The sequence below is a fragment of the Cyrtonyx montezumae genome, unplaced genomic scaffold (assembly GCF_038088225.1).
Source record: "Cyrtonyx montezumae isolate F1298 unplaced genomic scaffold, pur_monq_1.0 scaffold_21, whole genome shotgun sequence".
Taxonomy (NCBI): Eukaryota; Metazoa; Chordata; class Aves; order Galliformes; family Odontophoridae; genus Cyrtonyx; species Cyrtonyx montezumae.
In genome coordinates this window covers 2,920,323-2,947,410 of record NW_027071948.1, presented here as the reverse complement: position 1 = coordinate 2,947,410, position 27,088 = coordinate 2,920,323, and the positions used below count along the sequence as shown (strand labels likewise).

Below are 27,088 nucleotides of genomic sequence, written 5' to 3'. Positions count from 1 at the left end.
GCTGTGGGCTGCTGTGCTGCAGAGGCCCTCTGTGTTTGCTCCCTGTGCTGCCAGCAGAGCCTGGTGCTGGAGGTGTGCTGGGAGCTGCTGCTCCACAGAGCTGAGGATGCACGTTTCTTTGGGTTGGTGCTTGTATTTCCTCCTTCAGGTGAAGGAGTGCTGACCAAACACTTGATAGTCCTGCTCTATTTTATTTTATTTTTTGCATATTTCAGGACTCTTCACCAGTACGATTGCCTCTTGCTCCTGTCTTCCAGGCTGTGTTGTGTAATCAGTGCTTTGTATTCCCAGCCAGTATGGCAGAATTAGGGGTTTCCACCAGCTAATTTTTTTTGACCTTGTGTTCAAAGTGCTGGTGTGCTCTGTGTTGGGAAGTAGACACATCAGAGGTGATCAGTGAAGGCTGCAAGCACAGCAGGAGGCGATTCTACCTGTGCAGGTGATTCCTCTGTGGTGGTGCTGGTTTCCTTGCAAGGACTTGCTCTCAGCCTGGCTGTGGTTGCTTCCATCTGCCTTTCTGCAAGAGGATGGTACTTCTAAGGACCGGGTAACCTTAAATCTCAAGCAGAAACCTGCTGCCAAGATAACATTGTGGAAGAGCTTTCCTTGTCGGATTCAAACTCATGCAGCCACTTCCTTCCCCAGGGAGCAGCAGGAAGCAGAGCCCTCCCCTTCCCACGAGCTCTCCCTGTGCAGTCAGCAGGCAGGTCTGAGCTCCTGCAGGGATCTGAACATTGGTGCAGGCGTGTTCATTCCTGCTTTGGATTGAGCAATCACCAGAGACGTTCCCATAAGAGTTGGTTTGGCTGAAACACAGGTCTGATTGGTTTTTTTTTTCCCCACTCAGAACACAAAATTGCTTATGCCATTTTTTATTGTAGCATACTCGGCTGTACAGCAGGTTATAAACCTAACTCGACTTCTCGGTGCTGACCACTAGCATGAATATCTTCTGAGCATTATGGCACTTGTAGAAAAAAATTGGCTTCAAACAAACCCGGTGTTGAGAGAAGTGCAGGTTGGACACGTGAAGTTATGCAACTTGACATGAAATTTCTGATGGTAGGAAGTAACTGTTGAAAGAAGTTAGTTCAATCTCCCAGCAGATGTCTGGAGAAAGCAGCAGGGCCATGACATGGGGAAGAGCTGTGTGCTGGGGGCTGTCTGCTTTGCAGCACTGCTGACATCCCACGAGTGCTGGTGCTGCAGAGCAGCAGTGCCTGTGCATTCTGTGTTGTTCATCTTGGTGGGTGAAGGCTGCGTGCTGCTGTGCAAGGCCTGGCTGTGCTGAGGCTGTGCTGCCACGTGAGGCTCCAGGGGGATGCAGCCACAGCTTCAAGCCCTCGTAGCCTCATTCGTGATCACTGAAGTTGGGCTGCAGTTATTCTTTTGGTCCCTCTAAAGAGCATTGGGGTGGGGAGAGGTGCTGCTGAGGCTGGCAGCACTCCTGGTTTCCTATCTCAAACTTCCTTTTCATTTTCCAGGCACACTTGCGTAAGTGATACGGACCTGTTGCAATAGGGAATGGTTTCTCACAAGTAGGTTTTGAAAACCCTTAGAGCTACGAGGAAGATGAGAGCAGCAGTCTGAGTGCATTTAAATCTTGGTTCTGAAGCATCCTTGTAGTGTAATTACAGAGCACCTCAGTGTATGGAATCAGTGATTACACCAAGAATGGCACAGGACGCTGCCGCGCTGTGGGCAGAGCAGTGCAATTACTGCATAGCACGTTCCTTGCTGTACTTTGGTGGTAAAAGGGAAAGCATGAAAGCAGCAATAGTGCTGTTTCAAAGGCTCCCCCAGGTACGTGTGACCCCTGAGCTGGCAGGTCTGCTCCCTGCCTGTGGGCTCTCAGAAGCCCAGCACAGAGCACATGGGATGCGCTGCGTTGGGGCACTGTCCTGTGCTCACATCAAGGGCAGCTCAGAGGTGGGGCAGTGCTGTGCACAAGCCCACAAAAGGCGTTTGGCTTCTGCCTCTGAACTCGGGCATTTTGCAGCAGATTTGCAGCCTTCAGTTCCACGTGGCTGTGGCAGTGCTGTAAGAGGAGGTTGGTGCTGTCCTCACTGCTGGCCTGGCTGCTCAGCCCCTTTGAATCACCATCCTTCACTGTGTGGCAAAAGCAGGGGATGATAGGCACGTTCCTTCGTTGCAGGACCTGTTGTTGGCAGCCTTCCTCCCGTTCCTCTCTCTTCCTCACCTCTGCAGTGCTGCTCTCCAGCCCCCCCTTTCCTTAGGGCCACAGGGACGGTGTGCATGGAGCTGACCCACCCCGCAGCACTCGGGAACACGCTGTGCTGGGATCAGTGGGCACTGCTGCTGCCCTGCTCTGCTACAGAGGTTTCTGCCTCTTTGATATTCCATTGCAGGCTTCCATCTCTCCCTGACCAGCCCCTGTTTACTTTTCAGAATACAACGTTGCCATGGCAACAGGTTACTTTTCAAAGGGAACATCTTGTCATTATATTTAATCCACTGCAGCTGAAGAGGACTGAAATATTAAGTTGTTGTTGCTATGGATACTGCTTTGTTACATCAGTTTCTTTTGTGTCGGATTTCATATACCGTGTTGGGTCCTCTTTTTTCCTTCCCGTAGAATAAACACAGAGAACCTCGCCGTTATTATTGTAATTGCACTCCACCAATATAATTTAGCTTACAAAGTCTACGGTGCATTTTAGTTTCCATAGCAGGAATTTTTCTTTCCCTTTGCAAATCCATTCTTGGGGGAGATGGAAACTGTCTGAAAGTATTTGGCATGTTGTGTGCCCTTGGAGCGAGCAGCTCGCATGGCCTGACCTCCCCTGCCCAGCACTCACTGCTCTGCTGCACAGCCCTGACCTGGGGTCCCTCGGGGTGGGAATGCCCCCAGCAGAAGTTGTGTTGGGGGGTGGGAGCACACAGGGCTATTTCTCCCCTGCCACGGTGTCGTCACAGTTACGAGAATCATCCCATCCCAGATTTTGCTCTCATCGTCACGGTTTCTGGCAGGATGCTGGGGCATGTGCTGCCTTGATTCTTAGATGCTGTCTTGGGAGTTGGGGAGTATCTGGGGTGCTGTTTTTTCCCCTTCCTAAACCAAAAATAATGAACTTTGTTGAGCACTGAATGTATTTGCCCAGCCTTTGGCTTGGGTGAAGGATTGTAGCTGGCAGAAACTGCACTGACATGTTTCAAGCCTGACTTGCAGTGACTAGCAGAGGTGTGTATGGCTTTAGAACCTGTGCTGGGAGTAAAGCAAGAGCATCAGCATTTGTTGCTGCCTTTCCCTTCGTGCCTGAAAACAAGAGGACAGCGTCAGATCGCATCTCACTTAAATATCCATTGGAGGAGGGCGTTTTGACACGTCCTGGTTCTCTTCAGGAGCCTTCTGGCACGTCTGCTGGAGAGCAGATTTGTGTACCAGGAAGGCAGCATGGTGCAGACACCAAAGCACAGGACTGGGTGTTACAAAACCTGTTGTAATTCCTGCCTGACAGGTCCTCCTGTCACGTTCTCTTCGATAAGGCCCCTTCAGATGAGCTGCTGTAGGTTCCCCACTTGTGAATAAGATCTCAGGATGGTGAGCAAGGTGAAGCTTAATACTCGCTTTCATCTCCAAATGTCAAAGTGATGTTGCAAGTGTTCATAAAGGGACACAGGTATTCATGTCAGAAAACCCTCTGATCTTCACTGGTAACGATGTTTGCTGCTCTGGGTGCTTAGCCTGGCACAGGGCTGGAGCTTTCTGGTTGTGGTGTGAATTTCTGTGGTTTAAAGTAAACCATTTCTCTTCATCACATCCCCACAAGCATAGGGGGGTAAATAAGAATGCTGGTGGTGTGCTTTCCTGCTGTCTGTCTGGTAATAAAGGGCAGACTTCAGTGATAAACTGTTCGTCCTTGGTAATTCTGTGCAAAACGTAGGAGGAAAAATGTTTTATTATTCAGAATAATAAACAGAATAACTCCTGAGTGGTTTTCCAGAGCTTATCTGGAAGAGGAGTTGTTCACAGAATCTGCAAAAACCCCAAACTCGAACACAAATAACCCAAATTGCTCCTTAACAGATTGGCTTTTTTAGAACAGAGGTGTCTGTAAGGAGCACATCGTTTCCCACGTGCTCGTTGGCAGCTTGTGCTTTGCATGTCGTCTGTGCTGGGATTTGGCATTGCGATGGGCAGTCCGTGGGTTGTAGCTGTAGCAGGAGGTGCTGGCTGGGCACTGGGGAACTGGGAGGGCTTGTAGAGGCTCTCTGACATCAGCATTATTTCTATATTGCATGGAAAATCAGAAAGGAGGAGGTGTGTACCCTGGCATTAGCTGTGTGATGCTTTCCTGCTGCTGCTCTTGGAAGTTACCTTCATCTCAACAGTTTGACCAAAGGTTCCAGATCTGTCCTGTTGGTGTTTGCCATCTGCAGTGTGGCCTTTAATACTCCCGAGTGTATTTTTTTTCTTTCCTTTTTTTTTTTCTTTTTAAAGAATGTGTTATTTTTGCTTCTTTTCCATTTGCATTGGAAATACAATGACAAAAATGCAGGCCATGATCCCAAGTTTCATTAATCATAATTCTTTCTCATTACTGGTTTTTCTTTTTATATTAGGAGGCTAAACAGTACCCAAGGTGAAATCAGAGTTGGACCCAGTCATCAGGTAAGGGATTTTGTTTGTACTTGCATAGCTGCAGGACGTGCTGCTGGGCACTTACCCTCTTCAGGGCACACTCACTCAAAACTATGTGCACTCGAGGGCAATGAGCTTCTGAGATTAATCATGAGTTCCTTAGAACTCCTTAGCAAACAAGATTATTCAATGTTGAATGTTGCTGTTCAAATGGTTTTTATTTTTCACTAGTGAGAGTGTTGTTGGATCAATTGTAGAATCAGATTGAAGGGATCTAAGTGGCTAGTGGAGGCTGGGGAGGGAAGGCAGCAGAAGGCAGCTGCTATTGGGCTCATCAGGGAGATGCAAGTGGACACATTCTCAGCTAACTTTTGCCAAGCAACGCGTTGATAAATTACTGAGAAATGTTTCAGCATCGTTTTCCAATTATATTCAAAGTAGTTCTTTTAATTTTCATTTTGCACAGTAAAATTGCAGAGTTAGGACTGTGCTACCTATGACATTGGATGTCCTTCTCCAGAGTCAATGTCTTTAAACAAAATGGAGTTCTGTTTGAATAAAGAGGGAGCAGGTTTTCAAGGAAAACATGACAAATGTGCAGGGAAGGGAGACTTTAAACCTGCAGAAGACTTTCCTGAACCATGAGTGTGTTGAGGTACACCTGTATACCTGCATGTGTCCATCTATCAGCACAGGACACAGGCGTGCTCGTTATAGCTGCCCTAGTGCAGAATTCCCGTGCACTCATCCTCCCTTCTGTGTTTGTTCTCCCTTCTGTGTGTGTGGCTGTGCTCCGTGCAGGGCTGCCTGTGGCTTTGCATCTCCTCCTTGACCTGTGCTTTTGTTTGCAGCCTGTGCATGCTCCCTTCATTTATCTGCATGTCGAGCAGAGATGGGGCAACTGCGGTGCTTCAGCACAGAGATCAGCGGGGCTGTTGTGTATTTAGTCTTAAAACCAAAGCAACATTTGTAGAGAGAGCAGTGTGGCAGCTGCTAGGGGTAGACCTCACTCAAAACAGCCCTCCATGCACTAGCAGCACCACACTGCTGCCTCCTCCTCTCAGGCTCTGCTGCTCCCCAGCCCTTCTCCCTCATCGTTGGGGTGTAGAGCAGCCCAGTTCCTTTTAGCTGGGAGTCATGGCAGTTCTGGGGGACTGCTGCAGTGTGCACACTCAGTAGAAAGCTTAGTCTTGTACTGGTGTTTCTCAGAAGGTTGTTAATGCAGATCTTAGAAAAAGGTACTGTCCAAGTGCTGGATTTTTTGCATCCACATTTAGCATTCATTTTCAATCTCGTTTAACAACTAGCGATAGTAAACGTGTGTAACTCACGTGACAGCCTCCAGGGTGCTTTGTAAAAGGAGAAAAGTTCTTGGCAATTGAATCCGTATTATTGTTTCCATTAGTCATAACAAGAGTGCTGTAAATGTTGCCTCCAAAACGACTTTGATTCCAAATTGTCATGTACTGTTTTGGCAGGTAGCAATCAGGCGTGCTGTAAGGTGTAATTATCAGGTGCAGGTATGGATGGAAAGACATGCAGAAGGAAGGTCCACTGATAGAGAATAATTTTTGCTGGCTCAGTATTTTAAACTTCCATATTTCTTTTGCTCGTTCTGAGTGTTTCTGGGTGCTGTCGCCTCCAGGACGGTGAGTCCTTCAGCTGCTCATTAGTAAGAACTTTAATCTTCAGGGTATGAATGCTGGTGGTGGGCTTTGGCCGAGGCAGGGGATTGGAAGATGCTTGCTGCTTTCTGTTGCAGTCTGCTCCATTTGGTGGCAGGTGTAGGGATGGCTGCCTCTGTGCTGCTGGCTCAGGGTAGGGGTCTTCCTCCTGCCACACTGCCAGTAAGTCACATGCAGAGCCAGAAGCATCCATAACCAAACCTGAGCTCCCAGTAGTGGGCTCTGCCCTCCAACTGTGGTGGTGTGGAGGGTAGGGGGCACGCAGGTACCTTACACTGCTGCTCTCTTATCCTGAGAGCAGGAAGGGATGCAAGTAAAGGCTTCAGAGAACTGCGTTGATCTGAGTTTTGTGAAGGGGAGGAGAGGAACTGAATGTTTTCCTAAGAAAACCTCTGGCTGGCAGCTAACCAGATGTGTTCACAAGGAAGCTGCTCTTAGGAGGAGCTCAGTGCTCAGCTTTTCTGAGGGCATGGAAGGATGAGCAGGAGTTGGTGGGAGCACCACGGTGCTGGGAGACAGTTGCCAGCATGCAGAGCTCTCAGATATCAGCCTCATGCTGATACAATGCTCCCTTGTAATGCATCTCCTTCCAGAAGAGAAGGTCAGTGACATGCCCACTTGGCCAAGGAAGAAGTAAAATAAAGTACAGATTAAAGAGCAGAACATGAAAGACATCTGAACCGGTGACTTGTAATTACTGGTTATGTGTAAACGTTGCCTCTCAAATATGTTTAGTGCTGTAAGTATGGGAGGTAATTATAGGGCTTAAAAGCTGTTTCTGAGGAAGCTCTCAGCTATCTCATCCCATTGCAGTAGATGACTGAAGATGCTAATTGGGTCTCTGCATGCAGTGTAGTGCTTAGTGGCAGAGTTCGTTTCACTGGGCTATCTCACTTCCAGGGAATTTCTTCTTCACTCTGAGTTCTTGTTAATTTACTGAGGACTTTGTTTTCAACTTGAGGTCAGATGTGTGGCATATTTCTGACTGAGGTGTTACAGTAAAACACATGGTGGCTACATTCTTGCCCTATTTCGTGCTGGTACTGTAGCCTGGCAAGCAGGGTTGCAACAACACCTTCTGGTCAAGGAAAAACTCTTTCACTGTAAACTGTTGGACAGCACTGGAGTTTTGTATGGCAGAGGACTACACATGTGATAGTGTTAACAACTGTAATGTCTGTATGAACTCTTGTTTTCTTTTCTTCTCCCAGGCTAAGCTTCCCGATCTGCAGCCCTTTCCTTCCCCAGATGGTGACACAGTGACACAGCATGAGGAACTTGTGTGGATGCCGGGAGTCAACGACTGTGACTTACTTATGTACCTTAGGGCAGCAAGGTAATTACAGCCAGGAGATTGACACGTCTCTAGAATGGAGGTGTGGGCTGCCACATCTCTGCAGCAGTCATCTGTGGCCACTCCTTTTTGTTGGTTTTTGGCTCGGTGTGGATGCTAACTGTGCAGTACAAGGGTGTGCTGGTTTGATGATTGGCCAACGCAGTCATGCTGTTGGCTGTGGCTTTTGGATTGTAAACCCACAGCCAGCAGCATGTGCTGCGTGACAGAAAAAGCAGAGTGCATGTGCTGTAGCACAAAGGAATTAGCTGCTGACTGTGGATTAGCTGTGACAGCACAGATAGGAGTCCCTCAAAGACTGATTTTTGAATGGGCCTTAATTTGTGTTTCAGTCTTATGCAGACCTCTGTCATGCCTGCTTGATTTACCAGATAAAGAAGTATTAGACTTCTAATGCTAGTGGGCCTAACTCATTTACTGATACTCTGAATTATTATTGGTTTGCAAGAATTCAGAGATGTTAGGAATGTGCAGTTTTAAGTCGGCTTCATGACATAATACAAGTAAATCTGTGATGGCAAGTTTGCTGCCTTTGGCAAGACTTGGCCCTCATGCCTATAGCTTCTATCTCCCATGGTTGTGGTGCTAGAGGAGTGGAGATTCTTTAATTAATAAAACCCACTTTACCTTGGAGTTATTTCCTACACTGAGGTGATGTGGGTCTGCAGTGTTCATGTGATGCCTCATTTTACTTGTTTCTGCAGTATGGCAAGGCCTTGAAACTTGTGATTTAAGGTGTAAATAATACTGCTTGTGTATTGCATGACATGTACATCAAACAGAAGCTGAAGAAAATTTAAATTTTGTTCCCCTCAAACAATAAAGGAGCATGGCAGCTTTTGCAGGCATGTGTGATGGAGGATCCACAGAAGATGGTTGTGTCGCAGCCTCCCGTGATGACACTACGCTTAATGCACTCAATACAGTAAGTACAAAGAGCTGCTACCAGGAAAAGCAGTCTTCCCATTTATTTTTTCACTACTTTAAGCAAGTAATGCATAAAATATGTAGTGAATTGATATATCTAAAGCAGATTTGGAGGTCAGGATATGGGTATGGTAGCAGCTTAACGCTGAACTTTTTTCAAATGCAAACTATGTTTCAAAGACCTTAACCTACAGTGACAAAGTTTTGGGTGATGAGCATGTGGGTGTTTGTTATGGGAGGCTGCTGGAGCCAAGTACACCAGCTGGGCTGGCTGCTCGCCCAGCTGACCCTTACCCTGGCTGTTGCTCCTCTCATTTAGCCCAGCTAGCTTCTAACTGTAGGGAAACTATAGTTATTGGATAGACTCATAGAATTCTTAGAGTTAGAGGGGACCTCTGGAGGCCAACTCCTCTGCCATGCACAGGGACACCACAGCTAGCTTATGTTGCCCAGGGCCTGATCCAGCTCATCTTGAAAGTCTCCAGGAATGGGTCATCAAACCCATCTCTGAGCAACCTGTTCTGCTGCCTCACCACCTTCACTGTAAAAGATTTTTTCCTTATATCCAACGTAAATCCTCCCTTCTTTGAGTTTGAAACCGTTCCTCTTGTTCTGTCATCATGGACCCTGCTGGAGAATCTGTTTCCTTCTTTCCTATAGCTCCCTTTCTATGCTCTGCCTCTTTTTATGCCACCTTTTACCCACAAAATGGGTCCCAGGGGCTTGGCCAGCTGAGTTCTGTCCTGCAGTTTTCATGGTTATGGGCTACATCTCTCATCCCATCCACCTGTGAAAGAGAGGATGGGATGTGCCTACTGCTGAACAAGTTTCTGCCTAAATCTGTAGAGCATTTTAGAGGCAATTGCAACGGAAATGTACAGAGCCTGTGTACAGCTGGTAGGGCTGGGAGCAGCTTTGGTTCAGCATGCTTTTTGTGGAAGTGCCAAGGGAGGATGTGATGTGTGGCTTCAGATTTGTTTTTAAAGACGTCCTTTCCTAAAAATAGTTTGGAGCATATTTTGTCTCAGTGTCCAACACTGTGACTCATATGTCACTTTGCTCACGGTGCGTGAGGCTCAAATAAATTGTTCTAATGTGGTGAAAATAAAGCACTTAGTGATAGCATCCAACCCCGTTACGTTGCTCTCCTGCAAAGTGGCAGGTCTTAAGCATCACCTCCTGACCATGCTATGATGTCTGCCTCTGTTTGCCGGGGTTTAATTATTTACAGTTGCATCGTTTAAATTGTTAATTTATAAGGTTCTTAAAAGCTTGCAGACAGGTGTGATGCCCATCAGGAATTGAGTGATGATCATTGCAACAAAGAACAAATAATGTGTTTGTTTAGAGAGAGGCTATCATAAGCGTGTTGGTCTTTGCTTTTATTAAAGTGACTGGAGCTGAATTTATCAAATTAATCACTGCTGTTAAGCATCCTTTACTGCTTCTTTCAGCAAAGCATCTCATTAGTGAGACTTGTAAGTACTTAGAACATGAAAAAGAAGGTGGTTCTGTGTGAGTGCACACCAGCTTCCAAGTGCTCAGGTCCATGGTGAGGATGTCAGGGCCGTGTCCAGGTGTGCATAACTTGATATCCACACTCCTGTTGAGGTGCTGTATTCTTAATGTGAAAATCATTGCTTATGTAAGATTAGCTTTCCAAACACACTTGCTTCGTTTAGATTTTGTTTCCACTGGTATTTGGTTGCGTGCATTTCATGGAGTGCATCAGTTTGGTTTCTTGCAACAGATGAGAGCAGAAGAGAATTAAGATCCAAAAGATGCTTCTGTAGTGTTGGTAAAATAAAAGGCAGCAGCACTTTCATTCTTACTCTGCAAGATGATTTAAATATAATCAATACACTCGTGTGTAGCCAGCTGAAATCTGAGATGAATTTTTGTACCCCAATTAAATGCTTTTTTGTTCTCGCTTCAGATCTGCAGAGTCAAGTGTTACAGAGCACTCTTCAGAACTGAGATGAATACAGAAATCTCAGTCCTTTGCTCCTTTACTTAAGACAACCAGCGTGTTACAGATCGTGATGCTGGTGGAGAGGAATTGCAGTTAAGTCTGTATTGTGCCTCTGCTCCAGTTTTCTCATCTGCCTTACATTTTGTTTCCTCCCTTCCCCTTGGGATGGGTGCCATCTGGTTCTGGTGGCTTACTGCTCCAGAGCATTCTGAGTTGTTCCCTAACATCCTTCTTAGAGACTCAAATCTCTGTTAAGGCCAATAATCATCAAAGAGCTTTTGGAATTGGAATTTCTTTCCCCTTGTCATCTATAATAAAAGACTACTGCAGAAAATTCATTTAACTTCACTGCTTCGCTATCGAGTTTAATTAGCCCCCTTAATCCCTTGGGAGTCTGTGGAGCTGTAGTTGTAGACTTCTTCATCTAAGTCGTACATTCATCCTGATAGATTTTATTTCCGTTCTTCCGCTCCTTTTCTCTCCGTATTTCTGGTGCACGTCTATTTTAGAAGATCAGTGCTGATTCATCTTATGAATGGGGGAGAGTTTCACACTTCTGAAGTAAGAGCATTACACCGACTCGCTTAAGGAGCTGGACTGTCTCTTGGCAGAGCTTTTTTGACTTCCTTATGGCTTCCCTCACAGTGCATTGTTCTGTGTAGCAGGAAGGCTTGCCCTGTAGTGGTTTTCTGCTCATCTCATCTTAACCTTAACAGTAAAGTCCTTAGGCTTGAGTGAGATTTGATTTAATCTTGCTTCTGGTCTGTGCACGAGTGCTGTTAGTGCCTTTCCTGATTTGCTTTGAGTTTCTCTAGGGAAATGCTTTCCTATGGGTGCTCCTCGTAGTGGGAGAATGTTTGTGGAGGTCAGTGATGGCTGAGGGTCCTCTTCTTGGGCTGACAAACAGTTCAGATGGGCAATTTGTTGTTCTGACAAAATGGAGCCTCTTTTATCTTTCTGTTCTCTTTAAAACAAGTACCAGATGATCTGATAAATAACTTCTGAGAAAATGAGCCTGCACTAAGTTGTGTTTTAGTTTAGAAATTATGGTGTGTAGCCCAGCAGATTAATGGAAACAAATTGATATGGTATGATTTCTTATTATGGAAATCCAATAAACTTCAGAGCAGCACTTCATATAAATCAGTGTTGACAAGCTACTTTGGTAGTGTTTTATTTCTGTAATAACAGCTGCAGCAGCCCCCGGAATGATTTATCATTAATTATACCAGATAGAAATGAAGATCACGGAATGCACAGTGCAACATATATGTATATAGATCAGCTCGTGGATGTGATGGTCCTTAGTGCACCAGGTAGGCTCCAGCTCCTGCTCCACGGTTTGGCTGTTGGCATTTTGTAGCCCTTGGGGAAGAGATGGAGCTTTCCTTTGGGGTTGGTTGCCCTCCTGGTGGGTGCTGGCTGTCACACTGGGTGGAGGCAGGTCCTGGAAGTCTTTGATGTGGATTTCTTTGTATCAAGGGAGGGTTATTTGTTTTTTTTTTTGTTACACAACCATTCAGCCAGCTGAATGTGGGCTTTATAAAGCGTGTATTTATCTTTTATTTATTTACTCCTGAATGATCAACGTTTTAATCTATTAAACCCTAATATATTAGTCACCTAAAGTGGGCATTCTGTAAACTTCTGGTTTTCCAGTTTCAGAATTGAGCTAATAACACATGAAACCATTTTTACTGGTGAAATGTCAGGTGATGGAAACTTTTTTCTAATAACTTCTCTGTTCCTGTTGCTTTGTGATCTGCAGAACCACCTTGCTTTGAGCCAAAACCCTCCTAAATAAGTGAAATGGAAATGGCAATCTGAGTTTTTCCCCAGCTTTGCTTTGAGGCACCACAGGCAACCTATTCTGTTCTCAGAGCCAGCATGGTTAAGTGGGAAGCTGTGTGATTAACAGTCAGTAGTAATATGCTTTGTATTCTTCAGTCCTTCTTGGCTTGGAGTGTGGACAGGCATCGCCCATCGTGGCATCACAGTGCCATCAGAAAGGCCCCAAGAGCCCATGTGCACGAGGTATCAGTGGGGATGGATAGGATGGAAGTCATGCAGGATGGCCAGAACTTAACAAGCCAGTTGCTTTTTGTTTGCTATGTGGCTTCCACGCTAACTGAAATGAGGAGCTCTGCTCGTAGGGCAGGAAGGTCCCAGCAGCTGGGCTTGCATACTGCTGTGTGGAAGGAAGGTGAAGCAATCATCTGCTCGTGCTGTACAGATCTCTTTACTAATAGTGTTGTTCTGACTTCTCGTAACGCTGTGTTACATGGGAGCTTGTCATTATGAGTGACAAATGTGACAGTATAATATCAGTTGTAGGAAATTCAGTTCTAAGCAAGATGTCACCCAGGCAAATTACTCCCTGCTTTAACTTGCCCTTGGACAAGATTTTCTTCTTCATTAACTACAGACAAGGTTGAAAGCATTAAAAATTATTTAAATATATGTTAGCATTTCTTATTAGTAGTAGTTTTCCTTTTGGATGAGTCTGCATTTCCAGCTGCTGCTGAGGTGATGCCACACAGTGCCTGGTGTGCTGGGAAGCACGGCCCCTCTGCTGTGTGAGCTGTGCTCATCCTTAGCCTCGCTCCATGTAAGGTGAGTCAGGACATCCTCCTAGAGAAGCTGGGAGGGCTGCACGTATGTCTGCCTTGGTTTCTTCTGGAACTTGTTTTGGAGTGTGTAAAATGGGGGGTTTTTGTAAGCATTTAAAAAAAAATAATGCTGTTGCACGTTGAAGTGTTGCAGCTCCTGCAGGAAACCTTGCAGGTCCTTGCTGGGCTGCTTGTGCAGGGCTGCTGGCCCTGAGCTCCCTCTGCTGCTGTGCTGTGTGGGGCTGCCCTGGGGTGCTCTGCCCCCTGGAGCTGCTGTGCTGTGAGCAGCAGCTTTGGGTTCCTAGCAGCTAGATCCCTTCATAGCAAGGGGAGCTACTAAGCAGCCTAGGGTAGGTTGGAAGTGGGGGAAAAGGTGGAAGCTTGTTGTATTTTGTTTTTGCTGAAGCAGTGAGGGCTGACTGCTCTGCTTTTCTAACGGTCACATGGCACAAATCAGATATTTAAAAACCAGAGCTGGTGGTAATTTTCTCTGCAAGCAGCAGTATTGATTTCTGTCACTTCCGGAACGTTTTGTGTTGGCTTTGGATGTAGTTGCAGGCCAAAGCACTGGTCAGCTTGCTGTGAAGCAGAGCTGGGATGGCACTATGGCCAAACAGAGTCCCTGGGCTGCATCTGGTGGGTGGGAGGCTTGGGTGCCTGGGGGCTCCCAGCTCCTGTTGTCCTTGGGCACCAGAGGGAGCCCCCGCAGAGTGATTCCTTTGTCCAGAACTGGCTGCTGGAGCCACACGGCAGTCATTCTTTCCTCTTTTCTCTTTCCTCGTTGCCTTTTCTCTCTGCTTTTTACGTCCTACCATGTTAAGCAGGCTGTGGCTGTACAGAGCTGCATGTCCTGGCCGCTGTCTGCTTCAGGGAGAGGAGCGAATCCCTCATTATTAATCACAATGTTCTTAAGCCTGCGTAGATTACAGTAGCTGGTGCTTAAATCAGGGTGTTATGTAAATATTTCCACTCAGTACCAGACAAATACTGTTCTCTTTTGCTGCCGTATCCTGCCTGACAGCAGTGAAAAATTTCTTTCGACTCAACTGCATGACTTGAGGCTGAAAATGCTCTTGCAGCATTGGTAGTGTTTGTCTCGTGTGTGCAGGTTGGGCTTTGTGTCTCTGTGCCCCATGAGTGGCACGGTTTGTGCACGGCTGCTGAGGATCCCTGACTTCCCACGCTGCCCTGGAGGGGGGGGACTGCTCTGTGTCCCCACAGATGTATTCTGCCTGAGCAATCCCTTCTGCTTTATTGGCTTTTCTGGGTAGATTTGAAAGCAGCTCAGCAATGCTGTATTACTGTATGGTAGCAATTTTTCCTTGGAGAAAAGGACTCTGGAATCTAACGGTATACTTAATGGACTGCAATTATTTAATATTGTAGCATGAATGCAGCCTAACTCAGATGGGCTTTTCAACGGAGATCATAATGACTGTAATTGTGATAGGATGCCTTGCCGAAGGAGAAGCTGCCAGATGCAATGCCATTCTGATCCAAAAAGGTCACAGTAAAAGGGACATTTAAATTAAGTTATAAATTACAATTGAAGAACAATATTTTGATGAGCGAGACCAGAGATGTCAGAGCTGCAAGATGTAATTCATGGGTTCATTACTGAACAGAGGTGCCTGACAGCTGAGCCATGCCAAAAGGAGAATTTATTTGCAACATCACACAGACAGAAAATGGCAGCTCAGCTGAGAGGCGGCGGTGGAAACTCGAAGCCCTGTGGTAATGTGTGGCTCTGATGCTAATAAGGCCTCCCTGTGATCCAGAGTTGTTTAATGACTGTTGGAATATAAATGGGCTTTCGGGATATGTGCATTTTCAGAACGTCTTTAATCTAAAATCTGGTCCAGCCATGCAGAAATGGCTTTATTTTCTGTTTTAAGGTGTAAGTACATTTGTGTTGTTCCTTTTGTTGCAGTCGTGTGCATACGTTATGTCACAGCACTTGGAAATTCAGGTGCTGGATTTTCAGCACTGCAACGGGCAGTTCTCGTGGTGACAGGCCAGTAATCTCATGTTTATAGCAACACTTGACAAGTTCAACCAGAAGTTAATTAAACCGTAGGCAGTCATCATTAGCTGTTATTTATCTGTTCAAGTTGCTTGCCAATAAAACGCTTATAGATATGAAATGACCAAAGGCAATCAGCAGAGAAGGATCCGTCCACGAGGCTGAAAGAGGCAGCTTTAACTCTGGCACTTACCCAGGAGTGTAGTCTCCTTTTGCTGTGCTGTCCTGGTGCTTACTGAAGCAATTTCTCCCCCTATAAAAGTCACATTTTCCAGGAGGTGCTATGCCTGCCCCAGCTCTCTTGTTTTCATGTCTGTCTGTTTTGTGTTGCACGACCCTTCTTGGCTGTGCCTGTGTGCATGGGGTCGGTGATGGCTACGGATGCGACCACGTGAAGGTGGTGGTGGCAGTGGGATGTGCTCCTGGTGGCCCCACTGTGCCACTGAGCTTGTGGAGCTAGAGGAGGGCTGGGGAGGAAAGGACCTCTGGAAGCTGGGTCCTCCACGATGCTGCATGCAGTTGAATCTATTGCATGGAGTACAAGTTGCACGAGTGCCAGATGGAGTGCTGAAGTAAGTAGGAAATGATTCTGATGCAGCTTTCTTCCCTGTTCCCATTATATTAGCCAGGCACTGGTCTCACTGCAGGAACACCTTATAGGTGAGCCTAACTTCAGCTGGTGGTAAGGGAAGAGCATCAGGTGGCCAAAGCAACGAGGCTGTTTGCTCTAAAGCCACATTCTGTATCGCTGCCAGAGGTCTTTGCCCAGCAGTGACCTTTTGTTCTTAGATGTACATAACTTTACAAGTCATCTCTCAAGTATAAGCAAATTCTCAACGCCCCGGTGACTTGCTGGAGGCTTCAAGGGCCCTTCCTGCTGTTACTGGAAGGTTGGAGCCAGTTTGTGCAGTGTACATCCCACAGTGTACTGATGCTTTGCTGCAGCTGACGAGTGTCCATCCCACCCGCAGGAGCTGTGCATGCAGGAGGACCCTTCTGCTTTTGCAGCTGTCTGCCTTTTTCTGTGGCTTTGGGCCTCTTTCAGGTGTTCAGGAGAGGCTGTTTATTGAGTTGTCTTCTGGACACTCAGCTCTGCAGGTGTTACAGAGGAGCACAGAATTACCAGGAACTGAAATTTCACAGCGAATAGAATAAATTAGCTGTTATTTCCAATGTCATGTTGAGGCTTCACTAAGAAAATAGTCCCTCGTACGCTTTGTACTGCAGATGGATCAGCTCTGCAGACTGGCACAGGCTGTTCTGTCCATGGGCAGGGTGCTGAGATGCTGATGCAGTAACGGGGACAGTGGCATGGCACTACAGTGCCCCAGCAGACAGCAGTGCCTGCTGTGAGATGGGTGCTGCATCCTGGGAGATTTCCTGCCCACTTTATGACTTCTTTTTTGCAGTGAAATAGGGTTCACTTGTTCAATAAAAAAACAGTTTTTACAGTCACACCAGCTAATAGAAGCCTGCAGCAGTGTGAGCAGACGAACCAGGGGCACTGCACAGATGTGCTTTGTTCCCACAGCTGCAGAGCTGTGCTCAGCTCAGCTGCCCATTTCTGCCCCATGATTTGGAGGGGTTCTGCTTCAGGAAGCACTCTGCATACGTCCAGAATGCACATATCTGCAGTATATGTCCTCTCTGAACTAAGTTGCTGTTTGGCTTTGTTCCTTCTGCAGCTTTTGAATAGCAGCCTTCAGAATCAGTGCACAAACCTTTCTGAGATGTTATTTACTGTGAGAACCGTACAAAACTGGTTTTCAGTAGAAACTAATTGTTACTAGTCTCATTACAGTAAAAACCTTGCGGGGCTGGTGGTTTGCTTTTCCCCTTCCTGTCTTATCCTGATTCAGAAGTCTGCATTTTTCTTAATAGAAATCACCTAGACTTGATGGAAATTAGCTTGAGTAATTTACTTATTGCAGCTCTGAGCAGTCTCTGAACCACATGGCTGCATTCAGTATAAACACCAGGCACAGAGAAGTTGGTGCAAGCCGAGCTGGGAGCAGACTGAGGGGAAATAGGAGATATGATGGCACTGCTCAGAGGTGGCCCTGGGTGGGAGGGCTCCAAGCACTGTCAGATGTTCATAATCACTATTTCTGGATTGGCTGAGATACAGAAAGCTGGAGTGAGCAGCAGTAAGAAAACAAGCTCATGCTATTTCTGTTTGAAGCAGAATTTGGGTCTAAAATTCTCAGCCTTTGAGCTGAGAAAAGTGAGATTCTTTTCCCTCTCCCACAGTCAGGTTTCAGTATAGCAACATTGATAATGACAAAGCGGTTAATAGGTCATTACTGTTCAGTAGTTAGATCTCCATCCCTTCAGTTCTTCAGTCTTGGGAGAAGTTCAGGAGCTGTACTTGCTGAAATGCTTTCTGAGAGCAGTGGGATGCAGGACTAGCAGCACGGATGCTTTTGAAGGGTGGGGTGCAAAGAGCTTGGAATAAATTCTGGGCAAAAATAAAAGCAGGAGGTATTCAATGTAAGGAGTCCTATTTTGGTTAGCAATGCTGCAAATAGATTATTAGGGTCTATAAAAGTCTGTGAGTCAGTAACTTTGGTGTGCACCTTGGTTAGAAAAATTAGCTCATCTCTACAGGGAAGTTTGCATGCAAATCATTCTTCCTTCTGGGTGTGGGAAGATAACTCAGTTTCTGTCATCGCAGCAATGTGTCTTTTTCTTTTAGATCACTTCCAGAAGGCATAGAGCAGGTTCCTGGCTCGTCCTCTGGCTCTCTTAAATCCCACTGTACCCAGAAGATAGGACAGGCAATAAATCAACAGTGTGCTCTGTGTTTCCTATCACGGGTTTAGAGCTGGAGGTTCTCATGGTTCGTTGTAGAATGGTTTTCTTCCCAGTATGTTTGTTTTTCCTACTTCACCCTGATTTAAATGTCTGCTGTCTACTTCAGACAGCATTTCATCAACCAGATACCAACTTTATGGTAGCAAATAAGGTGCTCTATAGGCTGTGACCATCTGAAATGGTAACGTCAGCTTAGCCATCCCTGGCTGCCTTTATGTACTCCTGTACTCATCTGTAGCGATCATTTCTTCTCCATATATGTTTTTCAACCACACACTGGTCTTTGCAGCACAGCTCAGGTCTGTCAGAAGAGCTTTGTGGATGCCAAACTCGACGTTGCATGGCTCGTAATCCCTCCCATGTGTTTGCTCTTGCCGTTGGCTGCGCTCATCTAAACAAAATTCTGCTGCAGAAAGTGCTCCTCCTTTTGGAGAGTACTGTGGTGGAGCTTTTTAAGATTTCCTTGGAGTTTCTAATGTAATAAAAGATATATTTTTAAAAGTCAACCAGAAATCTTCAGCGGCCTCAAACATCATCTGGGAGAAATCCAGGAGGGAAGGGGGAAACATACTTGTTTTAGTGCTGTCTCTTCTCCTAATAAAATGCTAATTACCTTCAGGTTGTTTAAATTTCAGTTCATATATCAACACTAGAAATAATGAGGTGTAGAACATCTCCTGTGGTCCCCTTGAGTGTTTTCCTCCCATGTCAGATCGCTGCTAATTCCACTGAATGCTCTGTTTGTCTTCTTTACTTTTTAGCTACATGAAAGTAACTACGACGCTGGAAAAGCCCTGCAGCGCTTGGTGAAGAAGCCTGTGCCCAAACTGATTGAGAAGTGTTGGACTGAAGATGAAGTGGTAGGGAAATGAATTATATTCCCTTTGGTCCTATGCTTCGTGTTGCTTCTCTCCTTTCATTTTTCTTTTTTTCTTTTTCCTAAAGTTATTTTTTATGGGAAATAAGGCAAACAATGTGTTGCACGGGATGCATTTTTGCACAGTTCTGACTTCGTGGGTCCTCCTTCAGTTTCCAGAGCTTCACAAGGCTCTCCTCCAGACACGAGGAGCAGGAGGGGAGAAGGTTGAGTGACTCTGTGAGGTCGCTGTAGGGTAGGAGAGCAGCTGGAAAACCTCTGAGCTCTCAGTTTAACTTCTGCTTTCACCTCCAGGCAGGTTGGCCTCGTTCATTAATTGGAGTAGGACAGGAGTTGAAAAGCACGTGATGCGTTGTCCCTGATTTGGACCTGCTGGTGCTGGAGGAGGCTTACAGTGCCAGCACAGGCTGGTGAAAGGGGGGTTGGGCAGCAGGGTTTCCCCTGCACAGAGGTTAATTCCCTTCTTTCCCCTCATATGAGATGTTAATTGTTCAGTGATGTAGTTCTCAATGAATGAGCCTTTGACAAAAGGTGGACCAGAAGGTGGTAAAATGCAAGGTGGGATCACACCATACACTGAAGTACATAGAAGCTGTCAGACCCCAAAACTCTGCTGAAAACCGTGCAGCCACCTTATCCAAAGCTCCCAGAATAACGTATGAACGTGGTGGGTTTAGGGTCAGTACCCAGCACAGTGTTACGTTCTCATTGTTGGGAGCTGAAATAGCTGAGGCATTTGGACACACCCAGTGCTGTTTCTTCCCTGTGGCACTTGCAGGTAGCTGGGTGCTCTCTGGGGTATTGGTTTGGGGTTGTGTCTTTTTCCGGAATTTGGGGGAGATGATATCTGTGCAAGAATTAAAAAGGCGAAGGTGCTTCTCCCTGTGGTTTGTTTGTTGTGCAGTTTAATTGCTGTGGTTGTGCATTTGCTGCTGGCTTAATTTTTATAGGTATGATATAATGCAGCTGTGCTTCTGAAAGTGTTTGGTAGGCTTGTAAACAATAATAAATCACGTAAAGTTGGGAGCAAATTGTCGATCCTTAATCTGCTGGCAGCTTGTAAACAAACTGGTTCCTGCTCCTTCTGACTAAATAGCAATGTTTGCTGCGTCTGTTGCAAGAGCTGCATTTTCTTGCATTTTCTGCTGCATTGTGAGCCCTGTTGGCTGCACCTTGTGGCCTAAGCTAGCACACACGTCCCTGACTGCGAGCAGGGAAACCTGGTGCACTGTTGCTGCCCATCGGTAGGGAAGTGCTGAACAAGTTCACACGGATTGCAGCCTAAAATTATTTTGCACGTTAATGCTGATGTTGGATGTGCTTAACGCCGTGGGTACGTGTGGGATGTAACCTGTACAGAGATGTGCTTCCTTAGCACACTGTGCAGACCTGTCTGCTCCTTCTGTGAAGATGGGAAGGTCAGGAATTAGGCTGTGGTGTGCAGGGAAATAGAAAACCAGCTCTCCCCTTGAACATACCTTTCTGTAAGAGCTAGGCAAGGGAAGGCCGGGCCGTGTCGAAGCAGGCTTACTCTGAATCCAACAAAGGGCCTTTGTGGTTAGGAGAGTGCCTGAAGTGGTGGAGTGGAGGAGGCTCATGTGCCAGCAGAGCAGCGTGGCGAAGGAGAGGATGCATAAAAAGCTGAAAACACAGCTTCCTAATAAGGTTTTCAGTCATCTTGTCACCACAGGGCGTTCTGTTCAGGGCAGGACTGTTGGAACAAATACCCCAAGTGCTGTGCCCTGCGCTCACTGTTCGTACTCACGCTGCTCTTCCCTGTGTTCCCTGCACGCATTCTTTCCGTACAGTGGCTGAACTGCACACTGCCAACTCCTCTTTTTCTCTGCGGAGTATTTTTCACTCTCCTTGTGTTTTCCATCAGCTGCACTATGCGGGGAATGTCAGAGCTGCTGCAGCTCAGGGGTTTTGATCAACGTTAAATGATAGGAATAAAACCTTGCAAATAAGAAAAAGCGAAGTTTATTGAGAAGTGAAACATGACTCTGAAAGCGCAGACCCTGCGAGCACAGAATAATGATCATTAACTCTATAAATCATTGTCAGTCGCAGCTCATTTTATCATATTTGTTCCTGTTCTGTTCCTTCCAAGTTTCCAGAAACGTTTGGCAGCCCTCCAGCCTCAGCAGAGCCAAAGATCAAACTGTGCTCTTATTTATAGACGGCTAAGCTCCACCTGCAGAACTTCAGAGCTTGTTTGTCCCTGACAGTTGGTAGAAAACTCCAGATTAAAGCCGCTGTACTGCACTCCTGAGCCTTCCTGGGGCTTGCGAGGCAAGTTTCCTTGCTGCTGGCTCTGCAAACCTGAGCAAGGCTCTTCCTGTGTGACACAGCGTGCTGCAGCAGCGTGGCAACTCTACACCAGAGTATTTTGCAGAAGAAAAGTGGAAGACCCAGATCCAAACCGTGTCTCTGTTTGTGTTGGGCTCGACCTTTTCCTGTGACCCAGTAGGGAACTGTGTAGTTAATTTTTGTCACTTGTCTTAAGTAGGCAGATACCACACCAGTACTGAGCTCTGGCTGGTTCACGTCCTTAACTGGGGCTGGGGAGGGAGTTCTGTGCTGTGTTCTCCTTCCCTCCCCATTTCCTTGTGCACGTGTTACCCAGGCTTTGTCCAGCCCAGGTCTCCATAGTATTTAGTACTGTTCGTGATATAACACTGTACCAGCAGCTCACTTTAATTGTAGTTAGCTTTTAACTATTTTAGTGGACTACGTGTTGCCTAAAGAGTGAGCTTTTCTTGTTAATGAAGCCTGCTTTGCTGCCTGTGGCCCAAGTATGCCGTCAGAGCTGCCTTGAGGTGGTCGGGACTGATTAAAATAAAGGATGGAAGCTATTTTTTTGCTACTGATGAAGTGGTTACAGATCTTTAGATCAAATTAAATAGAGGATAAAATTTACCAGTGATTGAATTAAATGGAAGGCTCAGTAAATATGAAGATGGAGGCTTGCTGTCTCCCTTGGGTTTCTAAACCTTTGGCTATTTTTAACCTTCCTCATTCCAGTATGTAAATTCAGGGGCGTGCTGTGAAAACCAGCCTTCCCTGCTGCCTCATCGAACCAGCTGAAGCAACTTCTGCTCTGATGCATCCACGCACAGCTCGAGCAGCAGCTGCTTCCTCTTTGCAGAGCTGTTGCTCCACCGGGCAGCATCCATCCCAGCAGTGGTTGGGCGAGCAGGGCTCGGCTTCTCGTGCTCTGCTGGCAAGTTTATGTCTGCAGGCAAATCTGTCAAGCAGTTGCCGTGCAGAATGCTGCATAGCGTGCCATGGAGGAGCACTTTCTAAGCGCCCTGCAGAGCAGTGGTCAGACCTGATAGTGCTGAGCTTCAGTTAGGAAGCAGTGCAGTGTGAGGTAGGTGCAGTGCTTGGCCAGAGCTGGTGGCTGAGGGAAGGAGAAATGAGCTGTACCTGCGTCCCACGTGCATCTCTAGGAATGGCTCACTGTGCAGGCACCTGTATTTGAGCTCTGGATCTTGTCTCGAGGACGTGCTGCTTTGCCTTCCCCAGGCGCCAGGCCTGGGGCCACAGCCGCTCACTGCTTTTGGTTTAGGTAGGATTGAAACACCCACGTTTTCTGAAGTGGTTTTAGGGGAAACATTTCACGAGAAATGAATGTCCTAATGGGATTTCCACCATCCTCACGTGAGGTTGGATGTGCAGCTTTCATGTCGGTGGTGTTGGGTATGGTTCTGAGCCCACCCTTCTCCAGGTCCATCAGTGAGCTTTATGTGCCCAGTGCTTCTGTTCTGTAGATAACCTGTCCAATGGTTGTCCTTCACAAGGGATACAGTGTTCACCTTAAATGTTGTGAATTGTTGGTTTTCTGCTCTAGTGTGCCTTACATATTGGGGAATGATGATGGAGATAGCCCATTTCCAGCTGTTCTTTGTGCAGCTGCTCTGATTTGCTCTTCTGTTTTTGTTTATATTCAGGATGTGCTTTTTTTTTCCCCTCTCTTTTTATCAAAAGTAGCACCCAAATCAATATGGCTTAAGGGAGAGAGAAATACAAATCAGAAGTAAAAGAACCTCTAGTTTATTAGGTTTTTAATTAAACATGATGAACACATTTTAAATAACACAAAAGCCTGAGGCTGAGCTGCATCTAATCGAAACAGATTAAGTCACCCGTCCACACTTGGGTAGTTATTAATTCTGTTTATTTATGCATGCTTGCTGAAGGCAGAGTTCAGTGCTGCTGCGCGTTGCAGTTACTGCGCAGGGAGGCTTTTGCTGCATGGAGCTGTGCTCCTAATTAACGAGGAGATGTTGCTGACGAGGAGCACTGGTGAGACTAATTGAGCCACCTTTACCACTCAGGACAGTGTCTTCCAAAGTTAAGGGAGTCTGGGGGAGGCCGTAGCTCTGCTTGGATTCTTCCTCCCTTTTCTCCTCCCTTCGGTCCCGTGTTAAATGCAGAGGGTTCTGTAGGTTGTACTCGTGCATCTCTGTGTGGAGCTGCTGGGGACACGCTGTGACACCCTTGATAACTAGCTTTTATCATGAAATACGCTGCCCTTTAAATATTTTACGTCTCTTTTGATGTGGAGTAGTTGAGGTAAACAGCCCAGATTCCAGCAGCCCCTTACGTTGATGCTCAGGGATGGTTAATCCTCACTGCCGATAAACCGTAATTGGCCGAGTACACAGATTTACAAGTTCATAAATTTTACAATATCCACACCTGGCTTCAGCTTAAAGCTCATTTGTCATAAAGTACAAGAGGAGATCCTCCTGCCAGAAATGACGAGATGCAGCAAACTAATTCCCAAACTCATCTGCAAGTATTTGTAATCCAGTGGAGCTGGTCAAGGCATTACTTAGGCAAAACACACGTACTTCTTTGCCTGGCTTCTCTGCCTCAAATCATCTTCAGATGTCTCTCATCTGTCCCTTTTTGGAATATCTGCTCAGGAAAACACTGTTTCCTTTGCTGGCTCCTTTGAAGCCAGGCTTTCCAGAGATGCTGGAAGACAGAGCTGCTTATGGGGCAACAACACCCTGAATTCTATTTACTGTTTATATGGCAGTTGTTATTGAAAATGTAATTCATAGTGAAGTTACAAGAGAACCTCTCAAATAGCAAGAAGAAAAAGAGCAAAGGGAGAAAAGGAGGCTGGCATTGCAGGGGGTGAGGAATGGGGTGGGCCCACAAGGTTGAGCTATCACTTACCACTCAGCTTTAATTTTTTTATCCACCAGAAGCAGAAAGCAATGCTTCGTAGCAGCAGTCCTGGGAATGTTTGTGGACCTGGGGACTCGTGATGCTTTCTACTAGCACCTTAATCAGGAATTTTCAATGGAGGGTTGAAATTACAAACACCCAAAACTCCAAATAAGCTGCAGTCCAGTAAGTACTCTGCTCTAGTAGGAGTAGAGGAAGTTGCAGCTGAAGAAAAGGAGGATGGGAGCATGCAGTCCTTGCAGTAAAAAGTAACTGAGGAAGGATGAGACTTTTCTTCTTGAGAAACAGAACAGTTATGTGGAAGTTGCATAAACTGCAGTTACTTTGCAGACGTGAAATGATGTGCTGTAACACAGCCAGAAAGAAATGTGGCTGGGGAAGGTGAGCTGAGTTTAAAACCAGCTTTGCAGACAAAAGGTATCCATCTCTGTGGTCGTGATTAACTTGCATCAGAATTTGATCTGAACCATTGTTTAAAGGGATCGATATTGCACATGCAGCACCGAGTTCATTGTCAAGTCCTTTTGGAAATGAGACAGTGAATTAAAAATCAATTATACGTGCAGAAAAGTTTGTGTAGGGCAATCAATTTTGTCCTTTTAGTTTGCAGAAAGATTCCATTGTTTAACCAGCTGTGAAGAGGAATGAATTTTAAAAGCCTCCAGCAAATGAGAGCGCCCAAGTAGAGTGGGGGTAGGTTCAAAATAATAATAATAATAATTTCAGCATTTCATGTTCAGCAGAGACTGCCTTGGGGGAGAAATCCATAAATCCCGTCGGTGACCTTGGCTTCAGAATGGGTGATTTCACTGCTTTCCTCAATCTCAGTCTTTCCCCAGCTGCCACATCAGTTGGCCTTTTCTCCACAACGCCATCATCTTTTTTTCCTTTTGCTCTAGCTGCCATATGTTTCTTGGTCTTTCTGCCTCGGTGCGGAATATTTTTATCTATTAAGTACTTACCCATACTGCTGATCCCCCAAAATAATACTGCAAATATTTACGCTGGCCACTTGCCACAGCTTAGAGAGCTGTTTGAGTGCAGGGCCGGGAAGCCACGCTCTGAGCTCTGCTGGAAGCTCAGCACCTGGAAGGTGCTCGCAGAAGTTGGGATCCTGCTTTGTTTTCTGCAGGGAGGTCTGTCACAGGCAGAGGACGTGCGTGCAGCTCCCTGTTGCCACAGGGAAGGAATCTGCTGCTTGGAAGATTAATAAATACGACGGCGGTTGATTGTTGAAACCATGTTTTTCATCTCATTTTCAAGGGCGTCTTAAAAATGGAGATCGCTTACACCGCCCGGCGTCCTCCATCATCTCTCTGTGTTCATTTAAAAACGAGAACAAGACACTGGGGGGACTTGAGAGATTGCATTTGTTCTCCCATAGGGCAGAGTGGTTATTTTATAGATGAAGAGGGCCAAAAAAGCAGCTATCCTTGGTAGTTTCTTAGCAACGGAGCTGGAGCAGGGTCGTGCAGAGGCGTGAGCCCACGGCTGGGCTGGAACAAAGCACGCTGCCCAGCGCTGCGGGGCACACGGTGGCTCCAGTGCTGCCTGCACAGTGCAGGGCTCAGCTTCTGCTCCTCCCCAGCAGGACACACTCTGGGCAGCAGCACGGGGCTGTCTGCACGCTCTGGCCTCCTATGCAGTCTTCTGCCTGCTGAGAGATCCAGAATCTGCTTCCAAGAGTGTCAGCTCCTTCCTCTCCGAGAGGAAACTGAGGCACAGCATCTGCAGCAAGAGCATCAGGAGGGGCAGGGTGCCCTTGTGTGGGGCTGTAGGGTTGGTGCATTCACCACAGCCAGCAGAACTGTGGGAGCGATTGCAAGAGTTGGTGTTGTGATTGGGGTAGGGCTCCGCTGCCCCTTTATCAGATGGGGTTTCTTTAACTTAATTTGTAAAGGCAGTGCACATCTCTCTTGGTTGTGCTGACCTGTTTGTTCTCTGCTTCTTTGTACACGTGTTCAATTCCCAAATTCTGAAATTGGTGCTTTACGTAAAGATGATCTCTATTTGTTAACAGCACGGTTGGCTTGCAGGTTTGGTTCGAGGTCTGTTTCAGTTCGCTTCCCCTTCTGAATGCTAATTTAAGACACAGCCCTGGGTTGGCATCCGACTCATCTGGGGTAGAGTGAGGGCTTCTGTGGCTTTGAAAGCAGTTTATTAATTTAAATCTATTGTTTGGCTCTCTGTTTTCAGATGATTTTTCTTTTCTTCAGCTCCAAGGAGCGGGAATTAAATTCAGGTTCACCTTTTTTGACGCTTCAGAGGGGTGGATGCAGAGTTAAGGTGTTAAGAGATGGAAATTGGTGGAAGGGCTCCTTACCTCCTCAGTAGCCAACAGCTCGCTTTTAATGTAGTAGTAAGTATTGATGAAGTGCTTGGAGGTTTTTGGTGACAGATGTGTGATGGAGATGATGGTGTCTTTGCACGTCTCAGCTTTGTCAGAGCCACATCAGTGAGTGCCTGGGGCTGCAGCTGCCTCAGGTCTCTGCTTTGTGTAGGGAGCAGCCATTACTGCTCCGAAGATTTGCTTTGAAAATGCACCAAAAAACCCCCGAAACCTAAAAGTAATGTCACCAACGTAGCGAGATGACTTTTTTGTTGTTGTTGCTTTATTTTTTTTTCCTACTGAAACCTTGGAGTGCTGTCACAGCCTTGACTTTCCCTGTGAAAAGCTCTCTGGTGTGGCGTGTCTGATGCAGCACCTTTTGCTGTAAAGGATGCAGAGGTTTTCATGTGCAGCTTCTTTGTCTTTGTTCTCCAAAGCAAAAAGCACTAGCTTGGCAGAAGGACGTGCCGTGCCCTCCTCGCATTCGTGAGAATATCTGTGGAAATGTGTCAGCATTGCTTGCTTTGCACATTGAGGGCAGAGTCTCGTGGTCTTGGTGAGAAATTCCAGCAGGGCCGTGCTTTCAGAGGGAGCCATGGTGCAGCTCCATGTTTTAGGCTTTGGCTGTGAGGAGTAGGGGGGTGCTGTTGGAAAGCTTAGGCCTGAGTGATGGAGGCAGCCCATTCCTTA

At 46.4% G+C, this 27,088-nt stretch overlaps 1 protein-coding gene across 4 annotated transcripts in view; it reads left to right on the top strand.

Moving 5' to 3' along the window:
• Positions 1 to 27,088, top strand: part of RERE (arginine-glutamic acid dipeptide repeats) — a 161,411-nt gene that overhangs the window by 87,237 nt on the left and 47,086 nt on the right. For all 4 annotated transcript variants that reach the window (XM_065737992.1, XM_065737990.1, XM_065737991.1 and 1 more), the window contains 4 exons: positions 4,585 to 4,633; positions 7,500 to 7,624; positions 8,468 to 8,567; positions 18,749 to 18,847. In XM_065737992.1, coding sequence (XP_065594064.1) covers positions 4,585 to 4,633; positions 7,500 to 7,624; positions 8,468 to 8,567; positions 18,749 to 18,847 — 373 coding nt within the window. The remainder of the gene's footprint in view (positions 1 to 4,584; positions 4,634 to 7,499; positions 7,625 to 8,467; positions 8,568 to 18,748; positions 18,848 to 27,088) is intronic.